The sequence below is a fragment of the Protopterus annectens genome, chromosome 3.part1 (genome assembly GCF_019279795.1).
Source record: "Protopterus annectens isolate FY-2018-M chromosome 3.part1, PAN1.0, whole genome shotgun sequence".
Lineage (NCBI taxonomy): Eukaryota > Metazoa > Chordata > Ceratodontiformes > Protopteridae > Protopterus > Protopterus annectens.
This window is the reverse complement of record NC_056732.1, coordinates 1,861,674,145-1,861,694,616: the sequence shown is the minus strand read 5'-3', so window position 1 is coordinate 1,861,694,616 and position 20,472 is coordinate 1,861,674,145. Positions and strand designations below refer to the sequence as shown.

At 40.4% G+C, this 20,472-nt stretch overlaps 1 protein-coding gene across 2 annotated transcripts in view; it reads right to left on the bottom strand.

Annotated features, from left to right (window-relative positions):
* Window positions 1–20,472, bottom strand: part of LOC122798775 (zinc finger protein 271-like) — a 243,283-nt gene that overhangs the window by 206,780 nt on the left and 16,031 nt on the right. The window contains exon 1 of one of the 2 annotated variants that reach the window (XM_044067885.1): window positions 9,276–9,419. The exons of the other annotated variant lie outside the window; for it this stretch is intronic. Coding sequence (XP_043923820.1) covers window positions 9,276–9,287 — 12 coding nt within the window. The 5' untranslated portion in view covers window positions 9,288–9,419. Of the gene's footprint in view, window positions 1–9,275; window positions 9,420–20,472 lie in introns of those variants that run through there. 2 annotated transcript variants of the gene reach the window in all.

The window sequence follows — 20,472 nt, the reverse complement described above, 5'->3', positions numbered from 1 at the left end:
GTAGCAGGGGTAAGAATGAGCTGGTCCAGGGCACTGGAATTAATGAATTCCAGGAAACGTTGAGCAAGTGTATTGGTACATGAGTAGTTTTCCCAGTTAATGGAGGGGTTGTTGAATTCACCCAGTATGAGAGTGTTAGGTTGGACCCTAATACTCTCCAGGGTGCTTAGGAATGTGGAGTGCGAGTCTTGGGACATGGTTGGGGACCTATAGCAGTCTATGACCTGAATTGCTGTCTTACCCAATGTTAGCTGCACCTGAAGTATCTATGATGTGTTATGTTGGGCTACCAGTCCGGAGGTGTGCTCATCCTTTATGAATATGGAAACACCACTGCCTTTGGAGCTTCGGTCCAAGTTCTGGGGCCGAAAAGTGTGGAATGAGTTATAGCCTGGTAGTACAGAGGTGCGTTCTGCTTTCTTGAACCAGGTCACTGTTACAGCACAAATGTCGATGTTCTCCATTTTCAGGAGTGTTTTGATTTTTAGACTTTTAGCATTTAACAGCATGAGCCTTAGATTGCATTTGTTTGTAGCTGTTACAGTGGTAATTTGGTCTTTGGAATACCGCCTAAAAAAGGCACTATAGGGGTGGCAAGAGCCTTGGCCAATATCCAGAAGCCCAGGGGTGACAGATGCAGGTAATTTCTGGCAAGGTATCAAGGTCTGTCAATCATGTCATCCCAGGCAGACAGATACTGGATCCCCTTAGAATGACACAAGAAACTTAGCCAGTTTTTGAAATCAATAATTTTCTGCTTGTACTGTGGTATTATTATGGGTGATGGTAGGATGCTGCTGAGGGCTAGGGTCATACCTGCCTTGGCTACATAATCCGAGAGCTCCTCCATGTCTCTTTTCATGTAGTCCAGGGAGGTACATCTCAGGTCATTCACACCCACATGTACAATGACAGAGTCATATTTGTACCTGTTGTTGAGGGACTTGAGTGCATACATTATGTGGCAGATCCTGGCACCTGACAGGCACCTGACTGTTACTTTCTTCTTATTCAACCAAGTGAGTGTGACATCAGTGTGACTCACTATCGAGTCACCTATCACTAGTGTGTTGAGCATGCTGTTTTGCCTTGGGGGCTTTGGTTGAATGGCACACTGTTTAGGAGAGTTATGTGTCTCATAATTAGTATTGTGTTGTGGTGGTCAAGTGCGTTTCTGCCTTGGATGTCTCTGCTGTTTGGGTAGATTTTTACTGACAGCTTCCACAAAGGTGTGTGTGTGGTTTGTGTTTTTATATGAAGGCAGTGCTGGTGTGTGTTCTGGAGGGCTGTGTGTTCCATTTGGTGTGGTGCAAGTGTTGACCTTCTCCTCTTGACTAGCTATTCCGGTCTTGGCTGGAGAGTGCGTGGCTTCTAATTTTCCAGTCTGAATATATAAGTGCATCTCTCGCAAGTCTGACTCTTGGGAGGAAAGAGGAGAGGGTTGTCAGTATACAAGAGGCAGTTGCTGCATTGCCTCATAATGCTCAAGTTCTCCAGGTTAATAGGAGAAAACACAGGGAACTGACCTTTAGACATGCCTGGAGGGGTGGGCATTAATAATAAGTACTAGAGCTGTTTCCTTGTAGAACATTTAGTGCTGGTTGCACTTTTGTGTGCTACAATAATTGCTACAAGAAGTCTGGTATGGTAAAGTGCTAGACTAATAAGCTAGTAAAAGTGCAGGAGAGGAGAGAACTAGCAGATCTAAGGGGGAAATTGAAAAGCAGACTTTGGCACCACTCAGAAGCTTACAAACTGTCCTGGATACAGCAAGTCTATATCTGGACTAGACTAGTTATAGGAAAGGCGGGAAACAAGCACAGATGCGGGCTTTTTAACCAGAAAGTTGAAAGAGATGGGCAAAATTGCCCAAACGGCCAATAAACTACAATTTATGTGCCAGAAACAACTCCTCTTGTGGTAGATAGGCTACCTAGTGCCTACCACCCCCACTGATAGGCTAGAAGGCCTCCCCTCCAACACAGAAAGGCTGGGGGTCTCAGAAGCTTACAAACAGTCTTGGATACAGCAAATTTGTATCTGGACTAGACTAGTTACAGGGGAAGCGGGAAACAAGCTCAAATGTGGGCTTTTAAACCAGAAAAATTGAAAGAGATGGAAAAACTGCCCAAATAGCCAAGAACTACAATTTCTGGGCCAGAAATCACTAATCTTGTGGTAGATAGGTTACTTAGTGCTTACCACTCCCACTGATTAGAAGGCTTCCCTCCATCAGAGAAAGGCTTAGGGGGGCTCAGAAGCTTACAAACAGTCCTGGATACAGCAAATCTGTATCTGGACTAGACTAGTTACTGGAAAGGCAGGAAATAAGCTTAGAATTTTTTTTACAGAATAGCAGCTAAAACAGTACTAAAATCAAATCAAGTGCAGTGCAAGCTAGCACACTTGCGTGTGTAGCAATATTAGAGCAAATACAGTTTAAATAAATGCAATTTATTCAAACTGTATTCTGAACTGAATTCAATTATTGTTTTATTCAAATCTGAACAGTTAAAAAGTGCCAAAAAATATACTTATCAGCTGAGAAGCACACTCAGTCAGAACACAAGGAGATTCTATGAACATTTTTTTTTTAACGGAGAAAGGAGGAACAAAAGATAATTCAAGGTTAAGAACCTAAGTGGGTTGGCCTTCTCAAATGTTCTCTCTGTATTAGGTAGAATGAGCTAATGACACTAGACTGGGAGGAGTGTCCCAGATCAAATTTACAGTATGGGTGGACAACAGTAAAAGTATAGCTGGTTTGATATTAATAGTGTTTGCCTGACACAGAGGTATAGCTGGTTTGATATTACTATTAATGCTTGCTCAATATAGAAGTGTAACAGTACATTGTCTACTAAAACTTTGTTTATCATTATAGTAAAACTCTTTGTCTTGATCATTTCTGCCCTGTTAAGAAATTGTGTTTGGGCAATACATCAACCCTTTCCTCACATTGAATAAGTCAACATGAAATAGTTATTTTTGAAGTATAGACCCTATATTACAAAAAAGGCAAAGTCATACTGAGTCATGGGGGTAGGAACAGCAAATTCATTACAGCTTCTGAAGGACACTGTGATTATGGAGTGCAGTTGACACTGGAAAAGGATGGCTGAGTGTTTATCGTAGTAAAGAAGATTGTTAATTCCTTTCCAGATACTTTTAGAAATGCTCTTACTACTGGGTGACTAACATAGGTGTTTATGTTTGCTGTTAAGACTTTTTGCAGAGGTTCCTAAAGTCTTAGTACTGGATTAGGAGAGTGGGTATGGCCTTTCCAACAATTCTGGGTCTGTGTGCACGGACTGAAAGGATTAAACATTTTTCTGGACTTTACAAAAAGAAACTGCACTGAGATGCATGTATCCACCACTGGTCATGGGAAATGGTGCAATTGTTAAAGTCTGGTTTATCAGCTTGTAAACACAACTAACTAGGTATCTCTATCACTTCAGCATTACTAAACCCCGTAAAAAGTCTTACTGCAAAAGCAGTTCTGTAGTTCCTCCAAACAATATCTGTAAAAGCACATCTGTAGTCCTCCTTACTTTCAAAGGGATCCTCTTCACAAATCGGTACTGTGCCTCAAGCAGTGGTTCAAACTCAAAACTATTATTTAACATGCTAGAAGCCATCTGTAAGAGGTGCAAATGCTTAAGTAATAGGAGGCATTCCTCTTGCAATTCATTGTTTGCATTGAGTATCACACTAACACACCTCCACCCAAGCAAATACAACATCATTATACTATCAATATAAAACTTCTATGATGAAGATTTCAAAAAAATCTCTATGCAGGCTCCTACAACTCCTAAGGAAATAAATAAATACCTTGCATAATATTGTACAAATAAAACAGTTTACAAAAAAATGCACAGGAATTTATACAGTATGCAGCTGTAGAGTTTTAAATGAGTAGATTATTCATAGCCAGGCTTAATGAGATTTACACTAAGAGGAATAGTTATAGTTAGGATTAGAGTGTACCATCTGAGGTTATGTAGGTTGAAGGGTGCGTTGCCTGAAAAAGCAGAAGGGTCAGTGCGTTATTATACTTGAGTTACATTTCAGTAAATGTAGCTACTTATTACAGCTGGGGTATGCAGAGAATGGATTGCAAAGGTGTGGGGTGGGGGGACATAATTATTATGGTGGGGTTTGGGCTGGAAAAAGGGAAGAAAGAAGGTTTTAGTCTCTACGTTAATTAGGGGACGGGGAAGGGAGAATACGTAATGTTATGTGTAAGAGAATGGAGCTTTAATTATGTAGGTTTGATACTATTGGTATGAATATTTATGTAGAAAAGAGGAAATGTAAGGTAGGAAAGGGAAAAGTTGTAGGATTCAGACTGGGTAAACAAAAATGTCATGTATCTGTCTACAAAATGAACAAGGTTATAAACACTGACTCACCACTTAAAAACCTGGCTCCTCCTCCCTTCCAATGCTCAATTCTTCATTAGTAAAGTTTGACCATAATCTGTTTACCCTTACAAAACCACCTTAAAGCCTTCAAAAAGGTCAAACTCATACAACTGCTATGATGAAAAATCTAAATTTATCCATAGCACCTCCTCAGTAGACACCAGTTACACAGCTAGTTACAAAAATAATTTTTATGGGCTCCACTAAAAGTGCTTACATGCTAGTATCTCTCACAACACAATTGTTGCAGCTTGCACTAAATGGCAAGTGCCCTAACTCCACAAGTACGATTCTAGTCCATTGTTAGCCTTCACACCCCTGACCTCACAACCCTACCAGAACCCTAACTCTAACCCTAAAATACCCACAGGGTCCCTAATGCCAACAATAGCACTCTCTTCCCTAAAGTCTCTGATCACTCCTTAAACCTAAAACTCCACCCCCTTAAACCTAAAGCCCCAGATCACTCCTTAACCCTAAAATTCCTCTTCCTAATCCTAAAGATCCCTCCTACTCCATAAAGCTTAAAACTTCCTTCCCACTCCTTAACCCTAAAACTTCCTTCCCACTCCCTAACCCTAAAACTTCCTTCCCTCTCCCTAACCCTAAAACTTCCTTCCCACTCCCTAACCCTAAAACTTCCTTCCCACTCCCTAACCCTAAAACTTCCTTCCCACTCCCTAACCCTAAAACACCCTTCCCACTCCTTAACCCTAAAACTTCCTTCCCACTCCCTAACCCTAAAACTTCCTTCCCACTCCCTAACCCTAAAACTTCCTTCCCTCTCCCTAACCCTAAAACTTCCTTCCCACTCCCTAACCCTAAAACTTCCTTCCCACTCCCTAACCCTAAAACTTCCTTCCCACTCCCTAACCCTAAAACACCCTTCCCACTCCTTAACCCTAAAACTTCCTTCCCACTCCCTAACCCTAAAACTTCCTTCCCACTCCCTAACCCTAAAACTTCCTTCCCTCTCCCTAACCCTAAAACTTCCTTCCCACTCCCTAACCCTAAAACTTCCTTCCCACTCCCTAACCCTAAAACTTCCTTCCCACTCCCTAACCCTAAAACACCCTTCCCACTCCCTAGATCCAAATTGCTCTCTAACCATAAACTCCGCTTCCACTACCTAACCATAGGATTCCCATTCCCTAAACCTAAACTCAGTCTCAAGCCCTATCCAAAACCCTCATTTACCCTTGCCCCCTCCCACTCTCCCCCACCCCTTCCTTCTGCATTAACCTTGCCGACCTCTGTTACTATGTTTGGGCAACATGTGGCAGCTCCACTCTCTCTCTCTCTCTCTCTCTCTCTCTCTCTCTCTCTCTCTCTCTGTTCAACTAACACATCTTGCCTGAACACGTACAGTAAACTCTTGCTTAACTGGCCCCAGTGGGGATTGACAGATGCCAGTTAAGTGCAGTTTTTGGCCGCTTGAGAGCTGCTTTTCAATTCTTGATTGGCTCATATGCCGGTATATAAGCCAATCAAAAATCGTAAAGCAGACCCCCTTCTACTCAATGTGGAACAGCCCACTTTGAACAGAAGAGGCTTCACTTTGTGGGCTGTCCCATAATGAGTAGAAGTGGCTCCACTTTGCAATTTTTGATTTGTCTCATATGTCAGTATACGAGCCAATCAAAATTGCTGGTTGCTTGGGAGTGCCAGTTACTTGAGTTCCAGATAACGGGGACTTTACTGCACTAGAATTCAAGCACAAGCAGCTGGCTGTGTGAGCTACAAAATGAATGTGTCCCAGGCTTGCAGATAGTGGTCTTTGAGCTCCTAGGACTCAGTCGGTTATAGCAGACCCATTTTATGGCCATTTGGATAGCTATAGTGACCTAGCAGACCCACTTTTATGGCCATTTGGATAGGTAAAGTGACCTGGCAGAGCCTTCTAAAACAAAGCGTTGTGGTAAATATAAAAATAAATCATCCTGTTATTGTATAATAGAAGGAAGAAACTTCTTAAAGTGCCTTTCACAGCTAGAAATCCACAGTATCAAAAGAGTATTAAAAACCTCACAAGGATATTGAAAACAATTCTAAAGAGCAGCAAAGCATCAGACAAATTATGACTAGCAGCTGAAGTAAACTAAGAAATAACCTTCAAGTCTGCTGTGAGCTTCTCCATAATGTTGTCTCCCACTCAGACCCAAAGGATATTACAAATATACTGGTTAGCAATCTTGAAGCACTCTAAAACTAAGCAAGTGCCTCTGTATTCTGCCCTAGTCAAACCAATTACTGAATATAATGCACTGCTCAGCTTGTATCTGGCTAAACATGTTAAAAAAACTGAAATTCCAGATGTTCTTAATAAAATGATTTGTACTTTCAAAAACCTTAGCTACAAGAGCAAATTGTGCTGCCAACACCATATTAAGCAATCTCAACCTTCATCAAGAAATAAATAAAACTAGATAGACAGATAGAGAGAGAGAGAGAGAGAGAGAGAGAGAGAGAGAGAAGGGGTTCCTCACTGAGCCCCTCCCCTTGGTCTTGCATAAACTTCCCCAGCATGTCAAGCAATGTGATTACCCTGTCATCCTTCAAATGTAGAACATTTGGATAGCTGTCCCTAAATTTTCACAAAGACTCACAGGTATCACCCTCCTTGCAAAATGTGGTGGAGTTTAGGACTGGGTACTGCAAAGCACACATGGAGCCTAGGGCTGGGTACTGCAAGGCCCACTTGGCCTCTGGCCAGAAGGTGATGCAGCCTAGGGCTGGGTACTGCAAGGCACACAAGGCCTCTGGTCTGACTTGCTTTGTATATCCTAAAATATTATGATGATCCTATTTGACTACATAGTACTGATCCCATAATCTTTTTCTGGAAATTGTTAGTTTCTTTTCAGGTGATGAGCCATGTTAACTCTAAAGGACTTCAGAAAAAAAAAACAGATTGCTGAGGATCTCAAAGACTACGCTGACACAGTAATGAAGTAAATTATCAATGAGAGGACACAAGTCTATGACCTTACAGCTTTTCTTCATCATACAGATGGCACTGTCATGCTCCAGTTTCTTCCTGAATCTTATTTATTTATTTATGACTGGAAAACACCAAGAACTGTGACCAAATGACAAATATGTAAAAATGATCACTTGCAGCATGTTTACTAGACCACAGTCCTTTGAGTTAATGGTGTAAGAGATTAAGGTCCCAAACTAGGAGGTTTTTTTATGCTTGCCCTCTTCTTTAGGCAGAAAATTACAAAGGTAAGTTTGGTTGTCCCACATACCTGAATGAAACCTTCAAAGAAGACCAACATGTCATAGATAAATTTCCATAGACAAAGGGTCTAGGATTTGCTGTTTTCCAATAACTGAGCAAACATGTTCTCTGATAGGCCAAATGTTGTGTTAGCAGAAGTACAGGCTCCAGCTAGACAGATGGATGAATTGCTGTGGGTCAGGAGTAACATTTACTTAACTTGTACCACTACTTTTATTGCAAAGACACTGGTAAGTCAGCAAGAAGCAGTTTAAGTATTCTTCTTCTAGAACAGGAATACCCCCGGCTCATTTATGGTGTGGCAGACTGGGGCTCCCCAGCTCATTTACAGTGTGAAAGACAGGGGCTCTCCAGCTCATTTACAGTGTGGCAGATAAGGGTTCCCCAGCTCATTTACAGTGTGGCAGACAGGAGCTCCCCAGCTCATTGACAGTGTGGCAGACAGGGGCTCCCCAGCTCCTTTACAGTGTGGCAGACAGGGGCTCCCCAGCTCCTTTACAGTGTAGCAGACAGGGGCTTCCAGCTCATTTACAGTGTGGCAGACAGGGGCTCCCCAGCTTATTTACAGTGTGGCAGACAGGGGATCCCCAGCTCATTTATGGTGTGGCAAACAAGGATCCCCAGTTCATTTATGGTGTGGCAGACAGGCTACATGCTTATATTCCTGCACCACTGATGTCAGTATTTATATGTAAATGAACCAGGAACATCTGGTGTGAATGCCCCCACTGACTCATACCAGTTAGTATACAAACTGCAGCTGGCCTTAAGGGTTAAACTGTCAGAAACCCCACACCTGCACAGTGTCACCCTCGGAAGGCAATATTCGTCTTACCTTCATGGTTTGGCTTATTATTTGAAGACACTTTGCTATTTCCACCCAAGAAGCTTTGTTAATTTTTTTATTGTTTTAGCAGTTATGTGTTTGGAAGATACATTATGGAATGACTTATAGGGACAGTCTAAGTCTCAGAATCCATCATGTTTTTTATTACTTCTGGAGACATTAACACAGTGAGTGTGTGTTTGGGGGGGGGGGGGGCGGGGGTAGGCGTTCTTAGGTTTGGAAAAGTAACCCAAGTGGTGCCCGGTGATTTGCTGCATTTATAATAAATGGAACTTGATAATGCCTTACTTAAACTTTTTTAAACTTAAACTGAATGCACTGCGAGGTACTACACTAACACAAAGCCCTGACTGCACAAGTAGGAAATATGAGAAGAAACACTTATTACCATCAATGAGTGCTATTGTACAAAATGCCAACCCGCACAAGAATCTTGTTTTTATTATTAAGTTGAAATCTGTGATTTCCTGCTATTTTTTTTTTTACAGGGGAAAAATGGAAAATTAATGTCCCTGAACATAAATGTTTCTTCTGCTGTTTTCTGTCTTTATTATAGTTTCAACCCAACCTAGCAGCACAAACTACACCATTCACAAACACAAGGTCTGCTGTAGCAGATCTGAAAAACAAAGGTTAGTTGCTACAGAAAGAAGATGTTCTAATCAGCTCCGATCTTATCTCCAGCTTCATGATGAATCACACTGTTCAGGAAATCAAGAAACTGCTAACTGTAAGGGTTAAGCTCAGATCTTACCTCCAGCTTCATGATGAATTACGCTGCTCAGGAAATCAAGAAACTGCTGACTAAAAGGGTTATCAGATGTGTAATAATAATAAAAAAAATAAATAAAATTTAAGCAATTCTGTTCTTGAGCTAAAATTGTCTCAACTTTCTCAAGCAAATACTTCCTGTGTGTCTGATAAATGTGTCTCAGTGTCTCTACACAGAGCTTCAAAGCTGATTAATATTTATGAGTTAATGCTGTGAGGAAGTAACATAAAGGAGGAGTTTTTATAAATATGTAATGAGATAGGCTGGCACAGCCAGCTTTAACTTCCCACTGCCAGGATAACTACTGTAGGAATCTATGCTGTCAGAGCAGTGCAGGTTCTGTACATTTCCACTTTCCTTCTTTCTGCTTGTGTGTGTGTTATATCTACAGAGTGTAACACATGGTCCCGTGTTTGATCCTGAACACCTCAAATTTCAAACACTCACAACAAAAAGAAGGTATGAGCTTTGTTAGTATAGTGCATCAACAGTCACTTCTCAGGTGCCCTGCCTAATTACATTCAGTCTGATTGGGTACAACAATGTTGTAAGCTAGATCCAAAATGTAAAAGCAGTCCTTGTCAGTCTGCAAACTGCATGATAAACAATAAATAAATAAGTGCCCCACACGGTGCAGTTTGTCTAGTTGCTGCGAATCATAGAAATACAGATTTTTCAAGATAGATACATTGAAAGGGAATTCTTCGCTGAACAAATTTGTTAATTCCCTTGCCTTCTGGATAAATTGAATATCCTACTTAACCAACATAATTTTAATAATAATCACAATAAAAATACTTCCTCATTATCTGCCTTGATCCTTACAACTTGTATTTTCGAATCATGTTCTGTTTTTCTCATGTCATTTTTTTGAAAGACGTACTCTGCAAATTTTTTTGTAGTGCTTAAATGGTTCTATCTTATTTCCTTTGCCTTCCTCCTACATGACTGTACAGTGGTACTGTACTGGTGCAGTGGTAGCGTTGTCGCCTCACAGCAAGAGGTTCTCTTGTTCGATTCACAGCTGGGGTGCCTTCTGTGCAGAGTCTGCATGTCCTCCCTGTGTTTGTGTGGGTTTCCTCTGGATGCTCCGGTTTCCCCCCACATTACAAAGACATGTGTCTGGAGCATTTCTCCCTGGGTGTCCACTGAAAATTGGCTCGTTCCAAGTCTGACTTTCCCAGTTAACAAATGTTAAATAAATATTAAACCCTCATATTATTAGTATTTCTTTTGAAGACACTCTTTTTGCTCTTGTCTTTTGTACTACTTCCATCATGTCCATATCCTGCTGAACGCCAGGTCCCCAAGCAATCACACAGTACTACAGGTAGGGCCTTACCACCTATCTATACAGAGACAATAACTTCTTGGTTCCTACTGCTGAATGCTAGGTCTCCAGACTATCACACAGTACTACAGGTAGGGCCTTACCACCTGTCTATACAGAGAGACAATAACTTCTTGGTACCTACTGCTCAATGCTAGGTCTCCAGAGTAACACACAGAACTACAGGTAGGGCCTTACCACCTATCTATATAGAGAGACAATAACTTCTTGGTACTTATTGCTGAATGCTAGGTCTCCAGACTATCACACAGTACTACAGGTAGGGCCTTACCACCTATCTATACAGAGAGACAGTAACTTCTTGGTACCTACTGCTGAATGCTAGGTCTCCAGAGTCTCACATGTTACTACAGGTAGGACCTTACCACCTATCTATACAGAGAGACAATAACTTCTTGGTACCTACTGCTGAATACTAGGTCTCCAGACTATCACACAGTACTACAGGTAGGGCTTTACCACCTGTCTATACAGAGAGACAATAACTTCTTGGTACCTACTGCTGAATGCTAGGTCTCCAGAGTATCACATGGTATTACAGGTAGGGCCTTACCACCTGTCTATACAGAGAGACAATAACTTCTTGATACCTACTGCTGAATGCTAGGTCTCCAGAGTATCACACAGTACTACAGGTAGGGCCTTACCACCTGAATACAGAGAGACAATAACTTCTTGGTACCTACTGCTGAATGCTAGGTCTCCAGAGTAACACACAGAACTACAGGTAGGGCCTTACCACCTATCTATACAGAGAGACAATAACTTCTTGGTACCTACTGCTGAACGCTAGGTCTCCAGAGTATCACACAGTACTACAGGTAGGGTCTTACCACCTGACTATACAGAGAGACAATAACTTCTTGGTACCCACTGCTTAATGCTATGTCTCCCAACTATCACACAGTACAACATGTAGGACCTTACCACTGATCTGTACAGAGAGCCACAAAAACAAAAGAACTCTGGAACGGTGCTGTTATGTATCCAAAAATTTAATAAAACACTGTCATAAAAAACATACAAACTTCTGAGAGGTAAGCGCTTTTGGGTGTTAACCCTTCTTCAGACAAAGATAAAATGGTACAGAACACAATTTAAATAAGAACACAACCAATGAACAATTAATGAAACCAATTCAGTAAAAAACCCGCCTATTTTTTAAGGTGGGTTTAATAGGAACAACATCATTGAGCCCTAGATACCTATGTGCCATAAATTCTAAGATCTTCCTTGACTCTATCTGTTCTGTATAGTGTTTTATATCACCTCCCCTCTTGTTAAGCCTTACATTGGCTATGGCCCTAAAAGTGAAACAATGTGTGGAATGTTCACTAATATGTCTAAACAAAGCATTATGTGTGTCTTTATTTCTAATACTAGAGAGGTGTTGCAGTATTCTGACTTTGAACATATTATTCGTCTTGCCCACGTAAAAACATGGGCAAGACTTGCAATTCGCCAGATACACTATATCCTTGGTCCTGCAAGTGGCTTTGGCTTTCAGCATAAAGGTCCTATTAGTAACAGGATGTGTAAAGGAAACATCTAGAGAAATAAAAGAGCAGGCCTTGCATCTACCACAAGGCTTGCTACCTACAGATAAGGCAGGGGTATAAGGTAGACTAACATGTTCCCCACATAGAATGTCTTTTAGACTTTTGTTCTTTCTATATCCAAAAACTGGAGTCGGACCTACTATGTTATTGATTCTATCATCACTAGTAAGGATGTTCCAGTTGTCCCTTATAATACCAGTGATGTCTTTTATATCACTACTGTAAGTGAACATAACCTTAGATCTAGCGTCCTGTTTCATTTCTCTTGAAGGTATAGCTAAGTCACTAGTAGGCCTAGATAGCCAGGGCTTATATTTATGAGCCCTTTTATCTCTATGCTTCTCTATAACATCTTTGACCATGGTTTCATTATACCCCCTCTCTACAAAAAGACCCTTCAGACTCTCCAATTCATTGTTGAAACAAATATTATCCGTGCAGTTCCTAGATAACCTGGCTAGCTGTCCTTGTACTTCTTGGTCTTCATGTGCTTCACCCCACAGGACTTCCACAGACAAGCCAGCAGGTTTAACATGAAATTGGCACCTCTGTCAGACAGTATTTCTTTTGGGAGACCTACCCTACTGAAAATCTCTAACAAAGCATTTGCCACCTTCGCTCTTTGTTCAGGTTGTCCTGCGTACTATATAGGGATGACAACAAGAAGTCTCAGTAAATGTATAAAGGAACATTGTTATGCCGTAAAAAATCAAGATCAGAATAATGCCCTCTACAGGCACACAGTACAATCTAAGTCTTATAAGAAATTTACATTTTCCATCATAGAGCAAGTTAAGAGATTTGAGAGGAGGGAATATGAAAAACAAAGTCGAAAGGAAGGAAACTATGTGGCAGTTACGACTTGGTGCAGATATTCCCCCAGGTCTCAACAACATGATAAACATTAAATGTTTCTTGGTTGAAAGGAAGCTTGGGAAATGAATTTTGAATTTGGTTTTATTTTTAAATATGAAATATATGTCTGTATTTAAATGTTGGTTAGATACATATTGCTTTAAAAGTATTTTATTTTATGATTGATAAATTATTTGATGAGATAATAGGCTTTTAATTAAGCAGTAGATGTATTTAAGTCAGTGTTCTAGCACATTGTTTTATTCTGATGAAGTTTACTTGATGAAAATGTTGATTAAATTATTATACATTATTGCTTTGGTTCGTTCCTTTGTGGCACCAGTGTTTTTTTGGTCGGGTTTTGATTTCGCTGGTTTTGTTTTTTTCTTCAGTTCTGAACAAGTGCTGAGCTCAAAGAACAGATGTGAGTGCTGAAACTAAAAATCTGGCTAGTTCTAAGAAACACAATTAAGCTAGGCTTTCCTTCAACACAGAAAGGCTTGGGGGCTCAGAAGCTTACAAACAGTCCTGGATACAGCAAATCTGTATCTGGACTAGATGACTTACAGGAATGGCAGGAAACAAGCTTAGACATTTTTTTTTGTAAAGCGGAAAGGGGAAAAGAGGAGCAGAAACTAAGTGGGTTTGCTTTCTCAAATGTTCTCTCTGGATTAGGTAGAATGAGGTAATGACACTAGACTGGGAGGAGTGTCCCAGATCAAATTTACAGTAGGGGCAAGCAACTGCAAAGCCACCAAGTATAAGAACACAATACCAATAGGGAGGGAAGGTGGGAAACAATATGACACACTCCTTGGCAGGAAATGAGAACAAAAAACCCAAACAAATGCTTAATAAAAGCTCAAAAGAACCAATGAGGTGCTTACTCCAAACCGTAGTGCAGGTAACCCCAATCAGCCAATGACCATAAACAATCCCCTCTCACTGAAATGCAGTATGGCTTTGGCTAAACTAATATGGCCTTGAACATGTGCTCAGACACACAGCCTCCACAACAACTAGGTGCAAAACACAAGCCTGAATATGGACAATGCTACAAATACCCACACTACTTAGGTAGGAAAAAACTGCAAACATGTCTATCACAGCAGAAAAGCAGCAGTGAGCCTTTAAATGAAATTTTTAAACATATAAAGGAGCAAGGAGACTCTAGAGAAACCTTTTAACTTCAAATAAGTTATATGATACACTCCTTGGCAGGAAATCATAGGTTAATGGGTTCATAGGTAGGTACTAGGCTATCTGCCCGAAGACATTTATAAGCCTAGCCAGAATGTGTTGGCTTTTGCTGACCCCTTAGATTAGTTCCCTGTGCCTCTGTCCAGCAGAGCCACTGAAGTGATCCCAAGGGTAAACTTTCTGTTTCCCATCCACTCGTCAATGTTTCTTTTGAAGAGTGTTAGTGAGTGAGAAGCTCTGCCTAATGTAGATTGGAATCTTGTTCCAAAGCATGAAAAGTCTCTGGGACAGGAATCTATCCCTCCAGGACATTCTATTTATTGCTGGGGTGAGGTTTAGATCCCTAGAGCGTGTGGCTCGAGGGGATAAGGTTTTCTTTAGGTGGAGGATGTCCATCAATTCTGGATTAGACATGGCCTTGTATGTCAGGCAGAGATCACCTCTGAGTAGGCGGTATGCAATCGAGTACAGCTGGAGTTTCTTCAGTTGAGCTGCATAGGGCATCTGTTTGAGGCCAGTGATCCTCTTGGTGAGGTACTTCTGTGGTCTTTCCAACTGTTGCAGGTGTCTTGTAAGGGACATCCCAAATGGGGCGCTGTACTCTATGATGCGTCTGATGAGTGATGAGTAGAGGGGCACAATGACCTCTTTTGATCTGGATGCAAACCCTTTTGTGATTAGGTGGGCCACGTAGAAAGATTTTCTAACCACTTTGGAAATGTGATTGTCAAAGGTGAGATTACTATCTACTTTGGTCCCCAGATCCCTTATTACATCTTCCATATTTAGGGGACTACCACCTATGTGGTAGTTTGTGGGTACTTTGTTTTTTCCAAAGGGGATGACTATGCACTTTTTGGCATTTAGCTTGAGACCATGATTTTGACACCAGGTATCCGTCTTAGTGAGACCCTTTTGGAGGATGTCTGTGTCAGCCAGAGAGTCAATTATAGCTCCTAGTTTGCAGTCGTCTGCAAACTTGGTCAGCCGTAGTCCTCCTGTGCTTGCCTGTACCTCTGAGAAGTATATGCTGAACAGGAGGGGTCCTAGGACTGAGCACTGGGGAATGCCACTTGTAACCAGTTTAGAGTCGGACCTAGCTCTCACAACTCTCACCATGTGGGTTCTGTCCGTGAGCCAGTTGGTAACTCATCTTGTAACGTAGGGGTTTATGTTCAAGCTGGTGAGCTTGTCTATAATTGAAGAAAATAAACGCCAGGAACCAAAATGCAAAGAACAAGGCAGGAAACCACTGGATAAACACTTTATATAAGTAAAGCTTTCGGATAAAATCCTTTCTCAATACAAAACAATGCATAGAACCAGCTCTTTATATATAGGTCCAAATATATCACATGACATGCAGCCATAATCACATGATATGTCATCCAAATCACAAAAACATTTTAAAGAAACATTTAAAAAAAAACTTTTTAAAAAACTTAATACAAAAACTTGAAATACTTTAATAAAACTTTAAAAAATATATATATTTAGATAAAACTTCAGGCTAAGAGAGATTAGCTCTACTTAATTTAACTAAAATAGGTTTGAGACTGACTTGGCTATTCAAGCCTGGTTTTGAATCACTCATAAGTCTCAAGATCCATTCATATTCTTTAATTTCTAAGTGATTATTTAGGTCCCCTCCCCTAGGTGTAGGTGTAACGTGGTCAATAATTCTAAACCTAAAAAAATGCTGCTGACCAAATTCCTCTATATGTTTGAATAGTGCATTCCTGTCATAGCATCTCCTAATTTCTGACGTATGTTCAGTCATCCTGTCCTTAAGCCTGCGGGTAGTTTTGCCTACATAGAAAGCATTACATGCCTGGCAGGTAGCCAAGTAAACCACATGGGTAGTAATATATGTACCTGCTACTCTAAAACTGAATGTCCTACCATTGATAGGATGCACAAACATATCATTTTCTGTACTACAAATGTCATCACAACAAGAACAGTTGTGACATTTGTGAGTACCATATTTCACTATAGTAGATACAGGTGTAGTCCTCTCAAAGTCCTTGTAGCATAGTGAACTCTTAAGGGTCCTCATATTCTTATAAGAGAAATTGGGTTTAGGTCCCAATAAACTTTAGTTCATCTGATGCCATCAAGATGACCCAATTATCAGATATAATTTTTCTAACAGCGGTGTCCTTAAATTATATGTAGTTACATATCTAATAGGTGCTACAGATGTTTGTTTGCACCTAGAGTCAATACTAACAACATCCTCATACAAAACTGGTTTAAATAAAGTCCGCCTATCTTCCCTAATCTTAATGACCTGTTCATAAAGTAGAGATCTATCATACCCACTAAGCAAGAAATCATTAACCATCTCATTTAATTGTACTTCAAAGCAGTCATCATCGGTATTAAGCCTACTGAGTCTGCAGAATTGAGATTTAACAGTACTTCTAAATATGTGAGGTGCATGCATGCTTGTGGCATAAGTGTATCTACCTGAACAAACTTCTTTCCTAAAGATACTAGTTTGTAGTGTATCTCCAGCAAGATCTAACTTCAAATCCAAAATGTAATAGAAGTTTCAGATACTGTCATCTTAAACTTTAGAAAGTAGATGCAGAGTTTAGATATTCCAGAAATTTTTCAAGATCCTCATGGCTACCTTTCCAAAGTAGGAGGCAGTCATCTACAAAGCGTTGAAAAATGTGATATTACTTTTAAATGGGTTCCCATCACCAAACAAATGCGTTCTTTCCCACTGATAAAGTATCAGGTTGGCATAAGTATTGGCTACAGAGGTACCCATAGCCACCCCTGTAAGTTGTAAATATGTGGAGCCATTAAAAAGGAAGATGTTGTTTTTCAATGTAACATCCATAAGGCTCCAGATAATTTCAACTTTGTTGGGATTATCACATGTGTGAGTCCACAACAATTCTCTTAAAAGCTCCAGGCCTATATCATTAGGAATAACGGTGAAGAGTGATACAATGTCCAAAGAAACTAAAAGATACTTATTGTTAACTAAAGAAGCTTTTTCTTTATCCATCCATCCCCTTAATTTCTGTAATAAATCAAAGCTATCTTTAATGATAGAATCACATTTAGCCAGGTATGGAAGCAGTTGCCCATGTAAATAAATCGAGATGGGTTCTGTAACCCAACCCGCACCAGAGACAATAGGTCTCATAGGTGGATCTAGCTTAGATTTATGAATTTTGGGGAGACCATAGAGGTGTGGTATAACTGGACAAGTAACAGTGAGATAATTAAATAACTCAAGATCTATATCACCACTCAATTGCAAATCATACACAACCATGTTTACATATGCAACACTTTTTTTCACATCCAAACTGGTAATGCATTTAAAAGCTTTAGTGTCTTGTAGTAACTTAAACATAAAATCCATATAATCAACTCGGTTCATAAGAACCACAGCACCTCCTTTATCAGCCTGTTTTATAATTATATCTTTACAGGACTGTAAGCTCTTCAAAGCCTTAAATTCACCATAATTTAAATTAAATCTTTTTTTCTTTCTGGTAGATGGATTAAATAACTGCCTGATATGAATTTCACAAATATCATGAAATGCTTTAACCACTGGAGTATTGGTGTGTACAAACGCATTACGCTTGTTACCCCCCAGTAGCTTCAGAAACACCAAATAGCAGTTTTAAATTTAAAAGTCTGGAGAAGATTTTTAAATCAGTTATTGCTGATACTAAATTTTCTTCACAGCAAGGGATGAAATTCAGGCCCTTTGAAAACAATGAATAATGAGTGTCATCTAACTCTATCGCTGATAGATTCAACGTGCCTCGGATAACTTGCGGCTCTGTTTCCCCAGTCCTAAAGGGCTCTCACTTTTTCTTTTATAGGCTTAAGGACAGGATGACTGAACATAAGTCAGAAATTAGGAGATGCTATGACAGGAATGCACTATTCAAACATATAGAGGAATTTGGTCAGCAGCATTTTTTTAGGTTTAGAATTATTGACCACGTTACACCTACACCTAGGGGAGGGGACCTAAATAATCACTTAGAAATTGAAGAATATGAATGGATCTTGAGACTTATGAGTGATTCAAAACCAGGCTTGAATAGCCAAGTCAGTCTCAAACCTATTTTAGTTAAATTAAGTAGAGCTAATCTCTCTTAGCCTGAAGTTTTATCTAAATATATATATTTTTTAAAGTTTTATTAAAGTATTTCAAGTTTTTGTATTAAGTTTTTTAAAAAAGTTTTTTTAAATTGTTTCTTTAAAATGTTTTTGTGATTTGGATGACATATCATGTGATTTTGGCTGCATGTCATGTGATATATTTGGACCTATATATAAAGAGCTTGTCTATAATACCAGAATGGGGAATGGTGTTGAAGGCCTTTCTGAGGTCTAGGTAGGCTGTGTGTACCACTTTTCCCTCGTCTATAGCCTTGGTAACTGTCTCAAAGAAGTCCACCAGGTTTAGGAGGCATGATCTGCCCTTAACAAAGCTGAACTGGGTAGGGTCCTGTGTTTGGAGGTTCCCAATGTCTTTGTTAATGAGTTCCATGATGATGCGTTCCATAGCCTTGCAGACCAAGCTAGTCAGGCTTATAGGGCGATAGTTCCCAGGGTCTGTTGTGGCTCCACCTTCGTGGAGCAGAATAACTGTTGCTGTGTGCCACTCTATGGGTACGTAGCCTGTGGAGAGGCTGAGTTTGAACAGTGTGTTTAGGTGAGGGGTTAGTTCATCTTTGAGCTCATGTAGGATGCAGCCTGGGACACCGTCCTGTCCCATTGATGCTGTGTTTTTGGCTTTGGAGAGGTCTGTTTTAAGCTGAGTGTCTGTGATTTCAGGGACTCTACATTCTTCTGGTATGGTTATGGGCCCTTTTGGGGGTGAGAGGGGGGTGAGGTTTGCACTGAACCTGTCTGCCAGGATGTTGGCGATATCGGTCAGTTCAGTGTATTTTGTGCCATTCTGCACTAACTCTGAGCAGATCTTAGCATTGCCACTTAGATTCTTGACATAGCTAAAGAATGCCTTGTGGTTATCTTTGGAGTCCTTGGCAATTTTTCTTTCGAAGCTCAACTTGGATGATTTTATGAGGGATCGTAGTTTCTTGCTGATACTGATCAGGGATGTCTTCCCTTCTTGAGATTTTACTCTTTTCTGTACTAGTTTCCTCCTTCTGTTGTATAGCTTGTTTATGGCAGGAGTTGACCAGGTTGGTTTCCTTTTCTTGGAGGAGTGAGTCTTGGTATTGCTTGGGATGGCACGATCCATGCATTCTTGTAGGTGCTCGTAGAATGCATTAGTAATGGATTTTGCAGCTTGGACAGAGTTATCCTTCAGCATGGGGGCTATGAAACTTTCCACCTCGGTCTTACGTAACGTGAAGTTTGCTTTTGAAACATTTTTCATGGAGGTTTCCTTGTCCGGGGGTGGGAGCAGAATGTGGATATCCAAAGTGATTTGTTTATGGTCAGATCTAACCAGCAAGGGATTGACCTCTGGTGTAGAACACTGGTCGCCCATATTGGTGATGACCAGGTCCAATATATTGTCACCTCTGGTGGGAGTGTTGACCAGTTGAACCAGGGCGTTTGAGTTTATAAATTCTAGGAAATGTTAGGCAAGGGAGTTTGTACTTGAATAGTTCTCCCAGTTAATGTTTGGGTAATTGAAATCACCCAATATTAGGGTATTTGGTAGGACCTTTATGTTTCCCAGTGTTTCCAGAAATGCAGAATGGGGGTCCTGGGACATGTTGGGTCATCTGTAGCAAGCTACAATTTGAATTACAGTTTTGCCCGTTGTTAGTTGCACGTGTATGATCTCTGAAGCATCATGCTGTGCCACTAACCTGGAGGTGTGGGTATCCTTGATGAATATGGATATGCCCCTGCTTTTTGTATTTTGGTTCGCGTTCTGTGGCCGAAATGTATGGTATGAGTTGTAGCCTGGTAGTGCTGGGGTGCTCTCTAGAGCCTTAACTCATTCACTCCAGTGGAACGCAGGATGTTTGCACTGTAACTTCCAATGGGCGGAGCCTAAGCCTTTTCACAGAATCAGATTATTTCCTCACATTTCAAACAAATGTTTATATCTCTGTAACCATAAGGATTATGAAAGTAGTATAAATGGCAAACTCTTCAGCACAAACTATTTTCATAGTGGTGGTATTCTTTACGTTCTAGGTCTTAAACCAAATTTTATAAGTCACAGTAAACATAGTAACTTATT